The sequence below is a fragment of the Tyto alba genome, unplaced genomic scaffold (assembly GCF_018691265.1).
Source record: "Tyto alba isolate M040663 unplaced genomic scaffold, T.alba_DEE_v4.0 Super-Scaffold_38, whole genome shotgun sequence".
Classification (NCBI taxonomy): Eukaryota; Metazoa; Chordata; class Aves; order Strigiformes; family Tytonidae; genus Tyto; species Tyto alba.
The window spans coordinates 35491984-35514509 of record NW_024881313.1 but is presented as its reverse complement, the minus strand read 5'-3'; the positions used below and the strand labels follow the sequence as shown (position 1 = coordinate 35514509).

Sequence of the window (22526 nt, the reverse complement as noted above, 5' to 3'; positions counted from 1 at the left end):
AAGCCTCATTTGCCTTTCACCTCTGAGCTGCTGTCCATATTTTCACATTTTGTGTGCTTTGCACACAGTGCCACTTGACCTTTTCATGTGGCAATGTGATGAGGAATATCTTTGCAGTAAATACAATACAGGCAACTATGTTTCTTCACGTTTTAGGATTTGGATGTAAATAATTGGTAAGGCTTACGGTTTACCTGCTTGATTTAATGGACCTAAGTGCTTAAGTCCCTCTGTAAACCCTTTTTTACAATTGTTGAATTCATTATGAGCAAATGGCAGAATCTACGTTTCTATCACTGAAATCAGGTTTTTCTTTAATAATCTCTGATGACATTTATAACCAAGGGCTGGATGCTGCTATGGCATACCCTATGCAGCCTCGCACACCTGTTTTGGGGTGTAAAGGGCAGGCTGCCTTCTTTCTTTAATACCCAAATCATAAAAATCTTCTTTTTAGTAGCTTTGTTTCTTATGTAACTTTCAGAATCATCAATGTACCAATTTTGATTTAAAAAACATTGAAAATAATTAAGTTTCGGTAGTCTTTTTGGGGAAATACCAGCTCTGTGTCTGAATCCCAAATACCTGGTTTGAAAGTCCTGCCTGTTCTATCCCGCAGTGAGTGATTTCAGTGTTGAAATGCTGTGAGTGATATTCATATTGCATAATGTTAACTGTCAAACAATTAAGTGCTTAGCCTACACGCCTTCTCTAGGCTTTGTTATGATCAAAGGAAACAGAGAGGTATATGAGAGAGAGATCTATTCCAACCTAAGGTCAATAACTAAGACAGATGGGTTGATTTAGTCTCTGGAGGGTTAATGTTTTCCAGTGGCTGTGGTCTTAGATGACTCAGGGGTGCTCTCAGCCCAGTCAGTTCTGACACAACAAAAATTAAGACACATAAATCCCATCCCAAACTGAAATACTAAGTATAAAATTAAATTCTCCCATTCCCTTACAAAAAAAATCTTAAAAAAAAATCTTCTATTTGAATGTACTCAAAAGCAGGGAGGAAACCTCACTTTGAGCTTCTCTTGGTTTTGACTTTTCTGACAGTGTTGCAGATTTGATGGAATTCCTGGGCCCGAATTTGATCTCACAGGATTTTGGAAGTAGCTCCACACAGGCCTGATTTAATTCTAGTTTGAAGGAGGAAGAGATATTACTAAACTGACAAGCCATGACCATGGTGTTTGTTACTACTATAACATCTGAAAAGTTGTTTGGCCAAGTAATGCTAATATTTTAAATAACATTTTTGGGGAAGATGCTTATGGAAACATTGAACTTTGAAAGAGACGTTTACTTCGTCAGCCACAATGTGATCAATCATAATAATTTCATTGTTACCTTGTTTTGGTTTTCTCAGTAGAACTGAACTTTGATAGTATCAGTGTTCTTCAAAGTTAGAATTTAGATTTCTGAATGCTACTCTCCTGACATTTAATTTTATTGTTATTTCAATGACACTTAGGTTCTTAACCTTTTCATTGCACTGCTGCTGAATTCCTTCAGTACTGATTGTCTCCAGACAGCAGAGGATGACGGAGAGATGAACAACCTTCGGATTGCTTTTGCTCGGATTCACAAGGGATTTCACTTTGTGAAGAGCGTTACATGGGATACCTGTTGTGGAAAGCTCAGGCATATAAAGAAAGCGCACCGGAAGAAAATCAAATTGACTGCACAGAACTCACTTGGGTTCAAGTGTGAAGAAATAAAAAATTGTAAAGAGAATCATAATAATGAATGGGCTGAGAAAAATGGGGACAAATGTTCAGGTCTTGAAGATTTTATTACCAACCCCAATGTATTTGTTTGTGTCCCTATTGCTGAGGCAGAGAACACAAGTGAGGGTTTTGAAGATGATGATAAACTGAGCACGTTTACAGACATAGAATACAGCAAACCGGTAATGAATTTATTTATTTGTTTTGGAACAGTAGACTCATATATATATTGAGGGATGCATGTATGGTAGAAGACTGTTTCTAGCAGAACAGGGTGGCATTCATTGATCCATTTCCAGAGAGTTACCAAATTTTGAATTAGAACCAAAAGTATGAATGTTTACAGCAAGAGTAAATTACTACTTGGAGCCTTCTAAAAATCAAGATTCTTTCATGGTCTTAAAAGAAAGGCTATAAATTGTTAGGTTTGCTGCAGGAATGCCTAGTTTACATCTTATACACAGGTAATTACATAGCTCATATATTGTCCATAGATATTTGTGGCAGTTCTTGGTGAACTTGGAATTTTTATTTTAAAATTTATGTGGAGAATGACAAATATTTTGGCATTATTTACATAACAGAGCAAAAATTTATATTCTGCATAAAGAACATTATGATGTACTCGTATTATGAATTTATAGCTCTGATCCATTCTTTGATTTGTCCTTGCTGTGTGCAGTATGTAGTAACTATTAGAAAAACTTAGAAAGATTAAGTATGAAGTGGCTCTATTAAGGTCATTTTTCTTATATGATAGCATATATTATCATATTTCTTTCTGCTCTCTCAATTTTCAGTTCTATTTTAGCCATAGAAGATTGATGTTCTGGTCTCAAAATTTCTTACCTGAAGTTTCCATCTTAATTCCTATGCAAAAATTCTCACTTAACTTTTAATTAGTTCACTAAAATTCCTTAATTTGCTGCATGTCTGTTGGGAAAAATTTCCCTTTCTCTATCCTATGTTAAAATCAGAGACTCAAAACTATCATATTTTACGACTTTTGTCTGGAGAGTCCCATGTTAAACGTAATGCCTATCTTATCTTTCTTTCCCTTCCAACTTGTTCACCCCCTAAAAAGGGAAGAGAAACCCCCTCTAATCTGCAGTTTATTTTCAGGATGAAAATCACCTGAGGCAAAGGGGAGAAAGAGGGAAAAATTCAGGCAGCTGGAGTAAAGGATCGGGATTTTCCTCTGAAGAATTTAGTGTGCTTTACCTAGGAAAGGATAGGAAGATTGAACCGTCATCACCAGAACAAAAAGAGGTAACTGTTTATTTTTTCTATGGCACTGACTTTCCAGTACTGGTCAAGCATGGGTACTTTTCTGTTCAAGGACTTGCTGGAGTGGAGTTTAGTGGCAGCAGTGCCTCTGAGCTTGCAGTAGCCATTCTGGCTGGTTAATGATGGAGCTGAATTCTGGGAATGAAATCAAAGCTGTGATGGGTTTCCAGGTACTTATTTTTAAGAAAAAAAAAAGTATGTATAGGAAAGATAGTGTTTATATATGGAAAAAATACAAAATAATTTGATTAAAACAAGTAACTTATAAAATTCTCTCTGCTACTTTCCGTTTAGTGAAATTTGAGCCCACAAAAAACAGAAAGGAGGAAAAAAAAAGGGCATTAAAAGAGAGATATCCTTCCAAGTGGGAAATGCCAGCAAGTCTGCCTGTATCCAAAGTATCTCAGTTTCAAGAAACTTAATACTTTAAATGATAGTAATTAAGTGGAAATATTTTCAGTAGAATTTTGAATATGTTTGAAAAAGTAACAAACAGCAACTCAAACATAAAAGAACAAAAGCATAAAGTAATTTGTAACAAACTACTGACTCATCATACATTATATATGGTGTAATGAGACAGTGAAAAGCTTTGTAACTGGAGAATATATATGATTCCAATTTCTACTTCATAAATACTGTCATGAGTGTTCAGTTTTTGATACAGTACCAGATATATTTATCTAGTTCTTCTATTTGAATCCATCTTCCTATGACTTCATGATTTTAATCCAAGTAGTTTATCCCACTTTGAGGACTACAGATGCTCATAAGCAATTTAAAAGGTCTTCAATTTACCATCTTATTAGGCAGTTACATCTGGTGTATATAGATATTGTAATTATATAGCTTTGGCCCCTGTTCGGATTCATCTACTGGTTCTTCTAAATTCATATAGTTTTAAAATCACAAAGTATGTTCCATTACCAACACTACTTGAAATATTAGTACACAGACAAGTTTTAATTTGAATTTTATTTGTTCATGGATTAATTTATTCATTTGGAGCTGAATGTAGAAAGAATCCATACCTGATCTTATTTTGGTTGGTAGTTTGACAGTGTCAGCTCTTCTGAAGGCAGCACAGTGGATCTGACAAATCCTGAAGATCTTCTGAGGCAGATTTCAGAGTTTTCTGAAGACTTCAAGACTCCAGAAAAATGTTTTCCCGAAGGTAAGGCTCTCATGATTTCACTACTGGGAGTGAGAAGAATCAAAACCTGACCTGTTTCTCTAGTGATGCTGAGCCAATAGGGTCAGATTATTTTCTGTTAATTTTAGTTATCTGGAAATTGGATAAATAGTCCAAATCATCGTCCCTCTCTAGTCAACAAAGACATTGTGACGCCTGAAAAATAACCTCCCTTTCCCTTAAAGCCAATTGTTTCTAACTGGGATCTGGAAAATGACATAGACCCAGACCCAAAAATGAGATTATTATAGTGCAGTAAGATGAATTTCACTCTATTGGACAACATCCAAGTCACTTTGGGGGTTTAACAGAAAAGAAGTCTATGTGATCAGGACTCATCTGACAATGGCCACTGGAACAAGGCACTTGGCACATCAAATTTGCTCATACTTTGCAACAGTATAAATGTTTATTCTTTGAATAACATTTCATGAACGATCTCTATAGCAAAGGAGTGAAATAAGCAGAGAGAAGCTGCTGGGATGAAGTTGAATTTCTATAAGGTGATAATCTAGGAATCCCTACTCAAATCATCAGGCAACATCTAGCTTTATAAGTTGTTATGGGATGTGTTCAGTACTTTTATGAATCCTTTCTATGGTAACATGTGTAACAACATGTGGTTTTCATAAGATGCAACGAAATAGCTTTTGAGATTTTTCCCAAATAACAGTTGTTACAGAAGGCCAGGGGTAATCACTGCACTCTCAGGATTAGTTGCAAGAGAATAAACTATATAAAGTCATTTTATAGTCTTGTTTCTTACAAGTGTGTTGCATTAACAAATTATAACTGTGGCAAAATTCTTCCTGGTGCTCCAACTTGCTATTTGCTCACCCAGTCAGCCTGGCCGACCACCACCATTTCCACACATTTCCAAATTTTCGTCAATTCTGTTATTTTCTGTCCACTCAAGCTTCCCTGTACCACAAAATGAACAGGAGGGACTTCTCCAGCTTTGCTTATGTGGAGCCCAGCAGCAGGTCCCACAGCTCTGAGCCTGTATTCCTCCCCGCTCCCAAAGGCAGACCCTTTCTCTCATCATTGCCTTCCCATTCAAGCACCGCTTCCTGGATATTTTATCTGATGAGAACACAGATAAATCAAATCTGTCTGTAATTACTCCCACGCCCTCATTTCCCTGTTCTGCAGAGCTAGCCTTTTCTTTTTTTTCTCCTGTGCCATTTTTGGGTCAATGAAACTTCTAATGCACAATTTTAAGACTGAATCGATAACGATGAAGCATGTAGAAATTATCTGAAACTAGAATGATGTACCCAAATGCAAAGTATTCTCTGTGTAGTAATAATATAACATAACAGTGAAAATATATACAACATAAATCCTGAGAGGGATCCACTGTACCTACCTTACAATTTGCTTTCTCCTGAAAAAAAAAAAAAAAAAAACCAAACACATATTGCATTAATAATACAAATATCACATTTCTGAGCTACAGATTTTTCTCAAAACTACTTAATCGATGACATTTTTTGCTAGTACAGCAGTTAGAACAAAAGAAACAAAGATGTTTTTAGTTAGTTAGTTAGTTTTCCCCCTGTTCTGGAGATGAACTGTGAAATGTCTTGTTTTGTGCTTTTTAGTCCCAGGCTGGAGTGTGCCTGCTGCAGCCAAACCATTAGTGAACTCAACTGAAGGTGCAGCAAATCTGGACTTAATGGGCATTTCTGAGCAAAAAACTCTTCTTGTGCAAGTGCCGTTCCCTGCCTCCTCTCACATCCCAGATCCACATTACTGGGGAAACTGGGGACTGAAAGAAAGATGATAATATTTTAATATATATTATATATTATCATATATATGAATTATATATACACAATACTATATAATATGTATATAAGATATCCTATATGTATGATACATATATACATTATTTTTCCTGTGCTTGGAAATGACAGAAGCCTTCTGACAGACATACTTCATTATAATGAAAGCACGAATTAACACAGAGCACAGAGCAAGGAAAATGTTAGCCAAAGTGAGTTAATTCTTGGCAAAATTAATGAGTAATCAAAGCCAGGATTTTGTAACGGGGTGGTCAGGAAACCTCAGATGGCCCTGGTGTCAGTGTCTGTTATGTAGTGTGGTGAGCATGAAAGGAGATGTCTCCTTTTATGGAGCCTGTGCATCAGCTAGAATATGACATGTTTTGTAGGTTATATCATATAATATCAGCAAGTCCATACATTCAGAAGTAAATACATAAATGAATAGACCTTGCAAGGCACAATATAATGCTACGATACTGAAGACAGCTATTAACCTTCTCTGTCTCCAAGCCTTTTTGTTCTGGGGTATCTTGTTTCTCCTTTCCAAACAGTGTGCAGAAACTGAGAAAGGCTTTTGTCGCACCAAGACTTTTCCCATGCCCCTGAAGTTTTGTGTGCCCAAACAACAAGTCAGTGAGAGTGTGTCCAGTGTCTCAGAAATATCATGAAACAATGGAAAGTTGTCCAAAGGGGCTTCCACTACTTGATATGTATATAAATAGGAATGACAAGTAAAAAGAAAAATGGATTTCTCCTTTTTTATTTATTTTTTTTTTTCCTCACGGCAAAACATAAAAAACAACCAACAATTTTGCAGTTTATGTGACTGTTGACTTCTCCCTGTCCCCAGATGTTTCTTGAGCAACCTTTCACATGCATGTATATTTCTTTCAATTCCTTCCATTGCTCTCTTTTGCTTTCAGGTTGTGTTCGATACTTTCATTGTTACGTTGGTAGTGTCATAAAGTTTGGAGGAGAAAAGTGGTGGAATCTGAGAAAAACCTGCTACCAGATTGTTGAGCACTCCTGGTTTGAATCCTTTATCATATTCATGATTCTCCTGAGCAGCGGAGCCCTGGTTAGTGTAGCACAGTTTCATGTATTTATTTAGAAACACTTTTAGCTTTAATTTGTACCCAGAGAAGTTTTTTTAGCAGAAAACAAAGCAAATAACTTTGAACTCATAAGTAGAAAAAAGAGGATTTGCATAGCAGTCATTTATTCACTATTGTAATTATTGCAAATATTTATTCATATTAAAAGTTGTAAGAGAGCGTGAACAAAGCTAAAAATATATAAATCTCAGAAGCTATTTCTATTCTGGATGTATGTTGGATTTTTCTCAGGAAGTTATTTTACAGCTGTGTAATATAAAGGAGTTTTTTATATAATTAAAACAAATAAATGACTGAATATTAAAAAAAAAAAAAAAAGAATATTTAGTTCTCCGATATATATACTTCTTGAAATAAATTTCTAAAAATATATACTTTGGTCCTAGGATTCCAGTGTGCATGATGTGTGTCTCCACAGGGCTGTACTAAATAGAGAAAAAGAAAGAAGGGACAGGGAGAATTACATGTCTATCAGCTGACATAGATTTGAGTAAAAGCTGGTGTTTAGATCTGTGTAAATGCATACTGAATGACAAAGGGGTCTTAATGATGCTAGGCTTCCATTTTATAAAGCTCATCTCTGACTTTTGCCATTTATCTGTATATTATGATTTCAGGCATTTGAAGACATCCATATAAATGAGAGAAAAAGCATTAAAATTATGTTGTCATTTCTTGACAAAATGTTCACTTTCATCTTTGTTCTGGAGATGCTCCTGAAATGGGTGGCTTACGGCTTCAAGAAGTATTTCACAAATGCCTGGTGCTGGCTGGACTTCCTCATTGTAGATGTAAGTTCTGCCTTTCGCATTTCTACACGGGTCCTGATGCAGGATGTAGTAACAGAATCACTGAATATTTTCTAGACACAAAGTTAAGACAGTACTATCCCCTCTTTTAATGATGGTTTCAGGATATTGCACTCTGGGCACTGAAAAGGTGGAGAGATTTGGGGTTTGTTTTGTTTGTTTGTTTGTTTGTTTGTTTTAAACAGGAATAAGGAAATGGATGTCAGGACCTTGCTAATACTTTATTTTGTCTTCCCATTCAGGTCTCTTTAATAAACCTCTTAGCCAGTTCATTGGGACCCATGAAATCTCTTAGGACTCTGCGAGCTCTGAGACCCTTAAGAGCATTGTCACGATTTGAGGGAATGAGGGTAAGACTGAATACAGATTAAAGCCTGTCAGTACTAACGAGAATGGAACAGCTTTGTAAGTTATGATCGTGTCTTTATCAAGTTCATGTGTCTACACCAAGTCCAGTTTAGGACCTATAAAATGAATTTTTAAAAGGCACCTTTGATGTGTTCCTCTGTACTTGGATGCTCCTTATAGACTTTTCTCAAGTGATTAATCTTAAATGCTGTTGAAATTAAAACTAGATTAGGCAGAACTTTGTTCCATTGCTGCCTAGTCAGTCTTGTGTTTCTGTCTTACTGAGATAGACAGAAATAAAACAGAGAATAAGAACTGTGAGCCCAGTTGTAATTTTTGAAGACTGTTGGCAAGCTAATTCAGAGTCAAAAATCACCTGCATTCTTCAAGTTTTTACTGGATTAATTTACAAAAACTTTAGGCTATTAAGAGGTATTTTGCTCAAATTATTGTTCCAAATAGATATTCTTTCAAAAAGCAGGAATGTATGTAGAATATTTGCTGCCTTTTTCCATCAAAGGAGCACCTGCAACAATGTGAAGCTGCTGGTATTAATTATATTTAATTACAAATCTACCATTGTGCAAAGGCAGAGAAAGATTACCTCAGCCATATGCAAAACACATCTGTACACTGTATTGTGAAACAGTATGATAACCACAGTGGTATTTGGGCAAAAATCTGTTCTATGGAATATACTCTGGCATGTGAAAACAAATTACAGAAATACATATAGCATCGATGTCACGTCTTTATCTGGGAATGCAGCCTCAACACAGCTGAGATATAGATTTCTTTTGGATATATTCTGGAAGTGAGACTGGAAGCTCTCTGATTGCAATCTTGTCACTGTGAAGGCAGAGAGAAATTGCATTAAAATAATTAACAGCCTGTATCAAAATTTTCACGTCTGCAGTCAGTTTTGAAACCGGTACCATCATACCTTGTCTTGCTATGTAGAGCATATGGGACATGGTCTCCAACAACCTTCACAAAGCTTTTTCAGTTTTCTTCTGGTCCATCAAGTTCTTTGGCCACCTGAGTTCTGAGTTCATGGCCTTCACTCTGAAACTCAGAGATATCTTCTCATTGTTTCTTTACGCTGTCCCATTTGCTGAAGCAATCTGCTCTGTCTTAGCATGCACTTAATACCTAAAGGGACATTTTCTCTGATCATATAGCACCTAGCACAGGAAAACTATCTAGGTCATGATTATAGGCCCCAAACACAATCCACTAAAAAGAGTAGATCTAGAAAAACACTAGTGGAAAGTTATTACTGGTCCTCTTAAATACTACTTTCTACAGTCTTAATAACACAGTCCTCTGCACTAGGGCTTATCGATGAATACTCCAGAAATTTTATGTTATAAAAATTTCACACAAACAAACAAAACATCCCCCACTCCAAACCCAAGGGAAACTCACCAAAAGAGGATGGACCTATATGGTAGTATACTCATGTGGTAGTGGCTCACAGCAGCTCCAAAAGTATCAACTGTTCCTTTGAAAGCCTAAGAGATACTATGGACCTCTCAATGTTTGTTCAAGGTACCTGTGACAGCTGTGACTAATATTTACATGGAAGATGCTAGGTTTCTGTTTACTGTGATGACCAAGTGACTGCTTATTGCACTGAGCAAATACTTGAGCCTGTCTTTGAGTGTGTTTTTTCTCTTCCATTTCATCCAAGGTGGTTGTCAATGCCCTCCTGGGAGCCATCCCTTCCATCATGAATGTTCTGCTTGTCTGCCTCATCTTCTGGCTCATCTTTAGCATCATGGGCGTGAACCTCTTTGCTGGGAAGTTTGGGAAATGTGTCAATCTGACAGAAGAAGATTCGGAATTAAATAGTTCGATCAATGACAAAACAGACTGTAGCATGTATAATAACACAGGAAAAATATTCTGGGTCAATGTTAAAGTCAACTTTGATAATGTTGGCTCTGGCTACCTGGCTCTTCTTCAGGTGGTAAGTGCTGCTTGCCTTCTCTAGCTAGCACTGTGTCATATGGGCTTGACCTCCTGTCAACTCCTAACTCATCTCCAGGTGATGGAAGAGTGGAATCATACAGCCTGCTCTTCCCTTGTAGCTGGCTGTTCAAACAGCACTGCTGTTGATGCACACAAGTGGAAATAGGGAGAAAAATTAGATGCTGCTGTGATGTTCCAGGTGTCAAAGTTTACTATTTGTAGACAAGTGCTGTTTCAGCCTCCAGCAGGTTCATGAGACTGAGAGGTGGAGTCAATGTCAGAAGGAAAGCTGGGGCAAATACTGAGCTAATCTTCTGTAGTACATTTTTTTGTTTGTTTTTTTCCAGCCCTGGGGGTTTTAAGGTGTTTAGTAGGCCATGCTAGTGAAGGTTTGTCCTGTGAGCATCCTAGGACAACATATTCTGTCCCACCCCAGCAAGCTTTCACATCCTGGTAAGGCTGAGAATGGCACACATACAGCAAGGGCAGGTTTCCCTAAAGTCAGATCTTGGTGCTATGTGTGTGACCATACTCAAGGTTCTTACTCCAGTCAGTGTCATTCAGTTATTACAAATGATGTGAAGAGTTTTACCCTGAAAGTTCAACAACACATTTTCCATAATCTCTCATTCTAGGCAACATTTAAAGGTTGGATGGACATCATGTATGCAGCAGTAGATTCACGAGAGGTCAGTCAATATATTAAAACTATATTTTTTGTTAATGCTACTGCTTTCTGCAAATGCATTATGGCTTTTGCGCTTTTGTATCTGCTGTTTGTGCTAGATCTTTCTAGTATTATTTTTATCAGCTGATGCAAACATTTAATCTGTGAATGACTCATAGTATCCTAATCTGTTGTAGTGCGGAGTGGGATTAAACTCCAGATCCATTCGCCTAAATACAGTTACCTATACTGTAAGGTCTCCATGTGAATTCACTTCAAAGTGCCCTGTATGGTTAATGGAGATCTAGTCAATACACTCTGAGGGATCTAGGGAGCATTTCAGCTCACCCTGGTTATCTATACTGTTCAGCTGAGCACCTCTTTATACTACACTGACTCTACTAATAACTGGATGTCCATCAGCTAGCAGTGGAGTTCAGAGTTCCCACTCACATGGAGGCAACTACCTTCACACATCTTTTTTGAAACTCAAACTTGGAGTAAACCTGAATGTTTTAAAGTGATATAGTTCAAAGTCCATTTCAAAACATAAAACCATACCTATCAAGGATTGAACTATTGTAGGTAAGCAGTCACTTAAAATACATTGTCAGACATCACATAATATTCTACCTACTGTTTATATTGACAGTATCGTTTACTATCTTATCAGAAGTTATCCAATATCCATTGTTATCTGGAACATAGTTGTATATCTTTGGAGGCAAAGAATTTCAAATGAAGAGGCTATCTTAATTTGATCATGACTTCAAAGGAATCAAATAATTTTAAAAGTAACCATATATAAAAATGTGTGTATGTGTTTCAATTTGAAAAGCTGTGTGTCTTGTTCTGGTCTTGTTTTTATCTATGTTTTTGTCCACAAAATAAGTTTTCAACTAAGAAGAAAAAAACGTATCTAGGCCAAGATTTTTAGTGGCAGGACCTTGGAATTAGACTTATAAATAGTTTACTTGATTTTTCAAGTACTGAGCAATTTATAGCTCCTATTCTTATTAGAAGAAGATGAACTGGTGCTTCTGAACTGCTTGTGAAAATCATGTCAAGAATGTCCAATTCAGTGACTGTTTCTATTGACTTTAGTAGCGCCTCAGTTAATTGCAAATGATAGGATTTTAAGTCAGGTTTGAAAAGAAAAAATAAAAAACCACAACAATCAGCTTCTGTAAAAAAAAAAAAAAAAAAAAAAAAAAAAGTAAACCTCATTCACCATTAGTCAAAGACTAAGCTTTGCTCTACAAGTTTTTCAGTGCAAATATATCAGTATGAATTGAATTATCCTGTTCTGCAGTGAACTAGCCAGAAACTACATAAACAAGCATTTTAAAAGAAATCAAATTAACGAGCTGTGATAGTATAAACACTTTGTAGTACTATTATTTTGAGACATATTTTCTGGTTAGTTATCTATCAGGTGTTGTACTTGGTGCATCATTTTGTAACATTCATGTTTGATTTCAAAAGTGATAGCAGTCAGCATCTGAGCCATAACCTCCCTATGAAGCCTTAGGATTCTGATGCATCCAATAGTCACCCATATGAATGTTACTTTCTTCCACCATTTCATGCCCCTTCTAAAAGTATCATATACATACAGTATTTTGTGTTATGCACTATTGGTAAACTATACCAGTTTTGTCAGAATTAGCAATAGGGCTTTAAAACTTAGTTCCTCCTGAAATCAGTGTATGAGAAGATATGCAATATGAAGGTTATTCTGAATTGAGCCCCTGTTGTTATTGGTCATTTTTCATGTTGCTTTTCATTCTTACAGAAAAATGAGCAGCCACAAATGGAGCACAGTCTATTTATGTATCTCTACTTTGTGAACTTCATCATCTTCGGATCTTTCTTTACCCTCAATCTTTTTGTTGGTGTTATTATTGACAACTTTAACCAACAAAAAAAAAAGATAAGTATATTGGTTGTGCTCCCAGGCACCTACTGTATGTCAAGCAATGCTGTCTTTAGAGATTGAGGTCCTTGCTGTACATAGAATCTAAACTTTCTATTGGCATTGCAAGAGCATTAGTAATAAAGTTAGCAGAAGTAATACGCAGGGTGAGTTTCTTCCTCCTTTTTTTTTTCCCCTATAACCTGAACACCTAGCTCTTTCCCAGCGTTTTGATGACAATGACATCTTCTTTGCAGCCCTTAGAATTTTGCTCCTATTTTGGAATTGAACACAACAAGAGACTAATTATTTAGAAAGTAGTCTGATACAGATGCTCTGATGAGTATTTTGGATATTCAAAAAGACCATGATGTGGGAAACCAGGGAAAGATTTGTTCCTGTCCAGGTTTTCAGTAGGTCCTTTGTTTTCATGCTTTCTGCGCTATCTGGGTTTCACCCCAGGACTTTGTGAATATGTGGTTTGTGCCACTCTGTTTTTTTGGACATACACATTATGAAAAGGGTTAGTACCAGCAAGATGTGAAAAAGGAAGGAATGTTAGTTTCCAACATTTAAAACTTTGTAACTACAATAGTGCTGCTTTCTCACCAAGTAACAGTGACATTTCTTTCTATACTTAGGTGGGGAAGATATATTTATGACAGAAGAACAGAAAAAATATTACAATGCAATGAAAAAGTTGGGATCCAAGAAACCTCAAAAACCCATTCCAAGGCCACTGGTAAGACTGTCTGAATTTTTCAGAAGGAAAATTCATTGCAAATATGCAATTTAATTCACTGAAAAGTGCATACGTTTATATATTGCATATAAATTATTTATACTGTCTTTACATTGATACTCAGACAGTGCACTAAAGTCAATTCTATACCAAAAAGTTGCAGTGAAAGATTTTACAGGTTAAATATTTATTAAGTTCTCTGCCTAATTATTGTTGGGTTTTATATTCACCTTGGAACTGATTAAACTTCAGGGTGGGAATGGATTTTTAATGTCATTTTTATATTCTGCCTCTCTTAAATTTCTGTGACTTCACTCTAGTTGAGTGACTGCAACATAAAAATTGGAGCTGTTGGAAACGTGTATGGATGAGTACCCCCTGCTTTCATAACTGATGCCAGATATATTTTTTTTCCTCTAGAACAGATACCAAGGTTTCCTTTTTGACATTGTAACACGCCAAGCCTTTGATGTTGTCATCATGATTCTCATCTGCCTTAACATGATCACCATGATGGTGGAAACCTATGAGCAAAGTGCAACAAAGACTAATGTACTTAACCAAATCAATATACTCTTCATTGCCATCTTTACTGCAGAATGTGTATTGAAATTGGTGGCTCTGAGACAGTACTATTTCTCAAATGCCTGGAACATATTTGATTTGGTTGTTGTGATCATGTCATTTGTTGGTAAGTAAAATTGGTTTGGCAAATTCCTTATTAAATCAATTATTTTCAGAAAAAAAATGAGTTAAAATATATCAACTGTAAATTGATGTTGAAATGGAAATCATAATACTGACGGCTTGAGGAAAAAGAACTAAAAACCCCACCATGATTATATTAAAATAATAATATTTTTAATATATGTGACCCTGCTATTTTCTTTTAATAGAAGTATTTAAAAAAAAAAGAGAAAAAAAAAAAAAAAAAGGCAGCTGTGTTATGTAAAATCTTTCATAATGGTTCTTGAGGTTGTTTTTTTTCAGTCTGAAAGACAAAATGAATAACCCATCATACCAGTACTGCATTATGTGATAATTTATATTGTTACAGATTTAGTGCCAACTAAGAAATCTTTGATCAGATAGAAATTGCTGGGTTTTGTCATCTGTGTTTGTAATAGAGAATTGAAATATATAGCGGATATGAAGACTGGAATTAGATTATAGACTACAGAATTCAGTTTCTGGAAACTCAGGCATAGCTGATCGTTACACAGTGTGAACGCTTATTTCCAGGATAGAAATAAACGCCTCAAATGTATTAGCTTTTATTTGAAGGGATTGCAATGGAAGAATGGGGTTAAGAGGTCCTCTGACACTTTTACTATTCATAGGGCCAGTACTGCCAAAATAACAGAAGACATTCAGGGGAAGAAAAATATTTTGTTTCTTTAATATGACTTATGTTCTGGATAAGTAATATTCCAGTAAGAATATGTCTCTTCCTTGACAAATTAAGTTCTGGACTGGAAATCCAGAAAAATGTATCTAAAACATCTAAACTTAGAAAAGCCAAACCTCTTCTGGTGCTACTAGATCTGTCATTTTTTCATGCAAACTGAAGATAAAATAACATCCATATGTAGCTGTGTCCCTGAATGAACTAAAAGCCATTGTAGAGTGACACGCACAACTTCTGTGCTCATCACTGTTTTTTTTTTATACATATTTTGAGCATATTATCTAAATTATGACCATGGCATTTTTATTATATCTTGTTTTCTTAGTTCAGCTTTATCAGTATTTGAAGTCAAATTTAGAAGGTAAATATATAACCTGCACCTGCTGAAGTATTCGTGCAACCAGTGTCAAAGAAAACATCAGTCAACATGTGTTGACTGATACAGGTGTTTGAAGTTGTGTGCAGAAAGGTGCTTGTCATCCTTAGTGCAACAGGTACTATTTTCTGGTAGCTGAAGAATATAGTTCATAACTGCTGTTTTCTACAGCTATTTTTTTCAACTCTAACTTCTATTAGAAGTTGCTCTAGTAGGGTCTTACCACACACATCAAATATTTTTCAACTGTACAGATATTATAATTTCATCCTACTCATTATTTAAGCAGAAATGTGATGTTCTAATCAGTTGTTATCTTTTCCATTTTAGCCTTACTGCTTTCTGGCATCGGTAAAGCATTTGAACATTTCTTACCACCTACACTCTTCAGGGTCATTCGCTTGGCTCGGATTGGACGAATACTGAGACTCATCCGGGCCGCCAAAGGAATTCGAACTCTCCTGTTTGCCTTAATGATGTCCCTACCTGCTCTGTTCAACATTGGCCTCTTGCTTTTTCTGGTCATGTTCATTTATGCTATTTTTGGCATGGCTAACTTTGCCTATGTGAAGATGGAAGATGGCATTGATGATATGTTCAACTTCCAAACCTTTGCTAACAGCATGCTTTGTCTCTTCCAAATCACCACATCAGCTGGCTGGGATGGTCTTCTCAGTCCTATTTTAAACACTGGGCCACCATACTGTGATCCAAACATAAATGGTACTATAGGCGAATGTGGTAAACCTGCTATAGGTATTATTTATTTTGTAAGTTACATCATTGTATCATTTCTCATTGTTGTAAACATGTATATAGCTGTTATTCTGGAGAACTTCAATGCTGCTACTGAGGAAAGTACAGCCCCTTTAGGGGAAGATGACTTTGACATCTTTTATGAAATCTGGGAAAAGTTTGATCCTGAGGCAACTCAGTTTATAACTTTCTCTGTGCTTTCAGACTTTGCAGATGCTCTGGCTGAACCTTTACGTGTACCAAAACCAAACAGAGTTGAACTCATAGCAATGGACCTGCCTATGGTCAGTGGAGACAGGATCCACTGCTTGGATATCTTGTTTGCTTTTACCAAACGAGTGTTAGGAGATTCTGGGGAGCTGGATACTCTAAAAGTACAAATGGAGGAGAAGTTCATGGCTGCTAATCCATCAAAAAAATCCTATGAGCCAATCTCTACTACACTCAGACACAGACAAGAGGAAGCTTCTGCCACTGTCATCCAGCGTGCCTACAGGAGTCATTTGCTCCTGCGCTCCATAAAGCAGGCTTCTTACCTGTACCATCACAGAACTTGCAGTATTAACACTCTTGGAGATGCTGCCCCAGAAAAAGCAGGACTTATGGCATCTATGATGGGTGAAAACTATGGTAGGAGTCCTGACAAGTCTGAAACTTTGTCCTCAGCATCCTTTCCTCCATCATATGACAGTGTCACAAGGGCCAGCAGTGGCAATCTCATGGTTGAGAATGGAGAAATCGCAGGTAATCAACAATCTCCAGACATTAAATAGTTCGTCAGTGACAATGTTGTTAAGAATATTTTAAAATGTTCAAGGAAGCTGATATTGTAAATACATATCAGCTGAGGCAGCTTCCCTATTAAACAAGGTCTGTTGATCACGATCAGTTAACTATGGTAGCTGCTAAATTGTAGCCATTGGCTCTGCTATGTTCAGCTTTGTTAAATATTTACATATGTAGAGAAAGGTTTTGGATCTATTTGATCAAAGGCACCTTACTGCAAAGCAGGGCCCACAGTACCTGAGTGCTGCAGTGTATTCACAGCAGAAACATAGGTAACATCTGCTGACATTGCCTTCGGTGCAAGAAACAGAGAAAAACTCAAACACCAATGGATCTACTGGAGAACAGAAAAAGAATGCCAGTGTTAAGATAAATTGCTGAAGGGAAAGAAACTAAAATTTACCCTTAGTCCATTCCTAATTGATACTGTCATTATAAACCTGTTAAGGAAATGGCTGCTTTTTTTTTTTTTTTTTTTTTTTTTTTTTAAATGTTTGGGAACAAATGTACCACAAACATAGCCACTGCATGATCCACAGATATGCCACAGTGTAGTGAACTTCTTCCAATATGATTGATTTACAGAATAAGTTATGGCATGTATGTTATTGTAGTTGTGTTATTGCAGCTTGATGAATTAATAAATACAACTCAGTATTACAGAAGTTGTACTGACCTAAGTAAAACTTCGCTTTATATTTTGTCTGTGAGGATTATTTTTTTTTCTAACCGTGTTTCCTATGTCAGAGGGGTGAAGGCAGCAGTGCTGTGTCTATCAGTCACTTCATAACAAATTATGTTTGATACTTACTCTCCTCAAACTTCACAGAATCGTTAAATTTCATGCTCAAGTCCATTCCTGCCAATGTGTTAGAGAGACACAAGTAAGCTTTTTCACTGGGGGCAGAGGGGATGGGAATTGACAGCATCACTTGGCCGATCTCTTGGACATCAGAAACCCAGTCTGGGGTGCATGACATGGGCCTCACCTGAGCTGTCCTTGGTCGTGTTGGTGAACATCATTCATGGACATGGAGTGAGGCCTTGACCCAAGGTAGATGTGTTCCATTGGTGGTAGGAGCCTTTCCCCCTTCTGCCTGTGCTTCTCTGATAGGAGGACCAGTTTTCTCTCTCCTGCAGAGATTAGAAGAAATAAAAGTATAAGTAATGTGGACAATTAGGAAATCTGGGTTGAAACATTTGGGTCTTGGGGTTAACATAAGATTAAGGATGTAACCATAAATTCTACTTCTCATGAGGCTATGTGTGCACATGGTGTCTTACAATCCTCACTGTGTTTTCCTTAAAGTTCTTTATCTTTCTCCGTGTCCTTACTAGCTTGGGCTTCTCAGAAAAACACATGCTCAAACAGTAGTCAGTCTTTCATCCTTTGTACGTGTACTTTGGCGATACTTCATTCTGATGCACTTTGCTATCTAATGACTGTTGTGTTATCCTTTGTCATGTACCATATGCAGTCATAAATTACCCTTGACATTTTAATTTCTTATTTAAACTTCAAACATGTTACACACAAGCTAGTGTAAGATGCTTCTTATTTTTCTTAGTTGTGAGATTGTAGCTGTGTGCTCACTGTTGGCTTTGTCAGGTTCTGGCAAGGCTTGGGTGAGCTTTTCCCTCCACACTGATTTCAGCCAGAAAGGAAACCAGGTTTTGCTGTGCACTTTGCTTGCAATCTATAGCAAGCTGCCTACTCTCTTCAACACCCCTTCTCTACAGTGGCAGTTATATGTCCTGTCTTGTGTCTCTTTCTTCTTATCCTGTCTTTTTCACCTATTCAGATTGTGAGCTTTTGGGACAGAAATTATCTTTTACCATTAATGGTAAATTACACCCAATAATGAGACTGTTTTCAGTTAATACTGTCTGAACACTGATTGTAAATAAATAATATTTATAGTGCCTTTTAATTTCCTCTGTGGCATTCCCTTAGTTTCTCCTAGGCATTCCTGGCATCATAGCATCTTTAATTAGTTCTGACTAATACTCCCTCCGATTTTAAGACAGGTGCACAGCGACTGTGTTATACCAGAAAAGTCAACAGCTCTGTGCCATTGGAACCCAAGGGACTGTATTCTTTCACAATAAAAAATAAAACTAAGGATTACAAGGTATCTAATACAATTAAATGGTTTTAGTTGGCTAAAATGAATTTTAAAACACTTACTCTCTAACCCACCACAGTTCAGGAGTTGACTACATGGCACTTGTAAGATTGTTTTTCCCAGCTTTATCTGGTCAATGTCTCCTTCCCATGATGTGCAAGGTCCGTCAAGAAGCAGCAATGAGCCACCTGCACCATTCTCATCCGTTTTGGTGTACAAAGAATAGTCCTGACATCTCATCATCTCAGGAGCTTATGTTTAAACACATCTGTATCCAAAGGTAGTGCAACTCATCTTTGCCAGTTTGTGTACCAGGAGAGGGTATTTCTGTTTGTAAGAATTGACAGTCAGCTACATACAAACCTCACTGAAGTCCCTCCACCTGGGAAGGCCATGGTGAAATTGAATTAGAAGTCCCACCAGTATGGGGAATCAGCTGAAAAAGGTCATTTGGTACCTGAATTAAATTGTTTATTGGTACAAGAAATGACAAGTACCACCTAGGGTGAATTTTGTCTTCTTCAGAAACCCTTCTGAGTAAAGGTGATATTGTTCTGGGGAAGGCAAGTCTCTTGTCATGTTCCTGAACCCTCTTAATTTTGGATCCTACTGATGTCCATACTAAAATCACAGCTTCTTGTGATGTCTGTGTGGCACAAAGTCTTGTTTCCGGATGTGTTGCCATCCTTTTCAGTCATACTGATCAACATCTTTTGTGCTTGCCCCCTTTTAGCTGCTATTCTGAGAGCATCGCATTAACAGCTTGGTCTCTTCAACAATCACCTCCTCTATAATCTGTGTATCACTTACAAATTTTACATTTTTAAAGAGGTTATTAATAGAGACAACAAAAGCCTGAGGGCTGAGAGCTTTTCCCTTCAACAATCCATGAGAAACACCAGCTCAATAACATGTTGTTTCTGTTTGTTCATTTGATAAAAATGTAAAACAATAAATATACCAATGATGAAAGAACATAAGAATACCAGAACAACTGTACCTCTCTGTAGTGGGCTTAATTTCACTACCTAAAGCACACACATTTTTCACAGGAAATCAAAGTAATGGGAAGGCCTTGAAATTTGCACCCCAGTCAAAACAATTAAAGGAAAAAAAAAAAAAAAAAAAAAGACTATGTGAAACTAACCAATAAAAAGCAATTTTCTTCAACAAAAATCAGGACCTGTAGCATAAGCTGACTGACTTTACCATTGAGACTATCATTATTAATGGGACCATGCAGATAATTTAGTTCAGTGTTTCTCAGCTCTTCATCAAACCAATGGAGCTGTGTGGTATGAAACTCTTGTTGCATGTGAAAGAAAAGAGTTTTTCCCTCCCATTTGCCAGTTACCTTTGCAATTCAACAGTTGTGAATTAAAACTAGATCAAGTGTAGAGAAGCAATACTAGAATAAATAAAAATCTATGTTATGAAAAGAGATTCAAGTTTAGTTTTTTCAGCCTAGAAATAACAGCTGAGAGGATGCATCATAACTCTCGGTAAGTAAAGCATGTGGGAAAATATGAGCTAGGGATAAAAACATTTAAAAGACAAATAGAATAGTCAGGGAAAAAAATTCTCTGGAAATTAGAAGTGGCTTCTGTTCTTCAGAGGATGGTACCCTTTGCATCAGGAACAGAGGAGCCAGTCTGACCAAAAGGTGAATAGTCATATATTTCTTCAAGGGATTATGTGCCATGGCACTTTCAGGTGGATGTGTGACCCAGTGGACCACTCTGTTCCTTCTTGAAACTCTCATAATTTCATAAAATAAAGACTGAGATCTGCAACAGGACAGTGAAACTTGTTGAACACTTCCTCCTAGTGGTTTTAGATCAAAACAACAGATTCAAAGTGCAAAAAATGTTGGGACATCTACCCCAAATATAGGGATTGAGCCTAAACAGATAAATAACTGTCTTAAAAAGAGCATTAGCAGCAAGGAGAGATCTTAGAGCAAGTGGGACAAAGAGTTGTGCTAAAAGAAAGCTACACTTTAGTCAGAAAATGAAATGAGTAAAAATTTCCATTGTAAAAGAGAATTAGACCATGAACAGGAACCTGGAAGATAAATAAATAACTCAGTGGCTCTATAAGAAAGAAGAAATAAAAATAAAGAATGTGTGAGATTGGCTTAGAATGGAACAGGAATTAGGTTTTGGACAGCTTTAGGGTTAATGATAATCTATGTGTATATATGATAAAAATAAAGTAAGTATTCTCCTTCATGTTCAATGATGATGATATTCAACATGGGATTATATTTTCCATGGTTAACAAGAAATGTTTGAATGGAAATGTGAATACATCCATGGATGAACATGGAAGGTAATTAAATCAATGGAGACAGGGGCTCAAATAACCCTTTTTTAAAAATACTGTTGAGAACTGTCATGTGAAACTGCAGATCTGCCAGTAAGGATTTTGTGAGAATCTGTTAAATCAGGAAAGGTAGCAGGAAGGAAAAGAAAAAATCCACGAAATCCAACCCAAATGTAATACTTGTATTTGAAAAGGAGGTAACTAGCAATTCAAGCAATCAGAGACTTGCTAATCTGAACTGAGCATGTTGCAGGGCTGTGGAACACATTTTGAAGAAGAAATAATGAAAGACTTGAAGGAAACTGGAAATTTTAATAAAATAGGTTTGAAATCTATTTAATAAGAAAGAAGAATGTAGTAGATCTTATCCACTGTTATACTGATAAATAACATATATTAGGGCAGAACATAAAGTCATGTACTGGGGTCCAAATGGGGACATTTGCTAGCAGGTGATGGAAACAGCAGAGCACTGTGAAGACCTGGATAAATTACTGAAAGAGAATGGTTATGATGCTTGTGACAGATGCATGATTTAGATCACTTTAAAAATCACTGTCAAAGCTATTAGCTAAAGTGTTTTTAATATGAATTTGTGAAAGTGTAACTTAACAAAGTTTGATGGCAAGGTTCACTCTATATTACTTACTATACAGAAGAAACATAAAAGGAAAATCAGGTTAGAATTGTTTTAGAATGATTTACACAGAGACTGAAAATACAAAAGGTTAAGGGAGAACCTCCTGTTGAGCCCCAAGGTTCAGAGTGGACCCCCTTGCTTTCTAAACTCCTGACGGAACTTAGGTGTGGTTATAGATCCAATCTTAGTCCCAGACTTGGACAATGGTTTATGTCTAATGGGAGAGGTACAATGGTTAAGGAAAACCTTCCATTGAGTTATTATGCCATTTAATGTGGTGGAGGCTCACAAAATTAACTTAGATAGGTTATAAGCTCAAAGAAAATTAGTTCTAATCAAAAATCATTTAATACACCAACAACATTAGCAAACCACAGGTTCAGGATGTAAGAGGGGTTAATTACTGCACAGCCGACTTAAGAATTAGGAAGTTTTAGAAACAATGACCCAAAATGTGCAAGTCACTGGCCTAAAAGATGAGGGCTCTCAACCTCGAGGAATTTCCTTAGGAGGCATTCCAAGCTAAGGAGAGAGTCC

General features: G+C 36.7%; 1 protein-coding gene across 1 annotated transcript in view; it reads left to right on the top strand.

The window, feature by feature from the left end:
• LOC104358578 (sodium channel protein type 5 subunit alpha-like) overlaps positions 1-17348 on the top strand; it is a 45375-nt gene extending 28027 nt beyond the window's left edge. The window contains exons 17-28 of the mRNA XM_033009720.2: positions 1478-1915; positions 2856-3002; positions 4074-4194; positions 6926-7080; positions 7735-7908; positions 8169-8276; positions 9968-10246; positions 10884-10937; positions 12711-12852; positions 13472-13572; positions 13993-14263; positions 15687-17348. Coding sequence (XP_032865611.1) covers positions 1478-1915; positions 2856-3002; positions 4074-4194; positions 6926-7080; positions 7735-7908; positions 8169-8276; positions 9968-10246; positions 10884-10937; positions 12711-12852; positions 13472-13572; positions 13993-14263; positions 15687-16885 — 3189 coding nt within the window. The 3' untranslated portion in view covers positions 16886-17348. The remainder of the gene's footprint in view (positions 1-1477; positions 1916-2855; positions 3003-4073; positions 4195-6925; positions 7081-7734; positions 7909-8168; positions 8277-9967; positions 10247-10883; positions 10938-12710; positions 12853-13471; positions 13573-13992; positions 14264-15686) is intronic.
• Positions 17349-22526: the final 5178 nt, after the last annotated feature.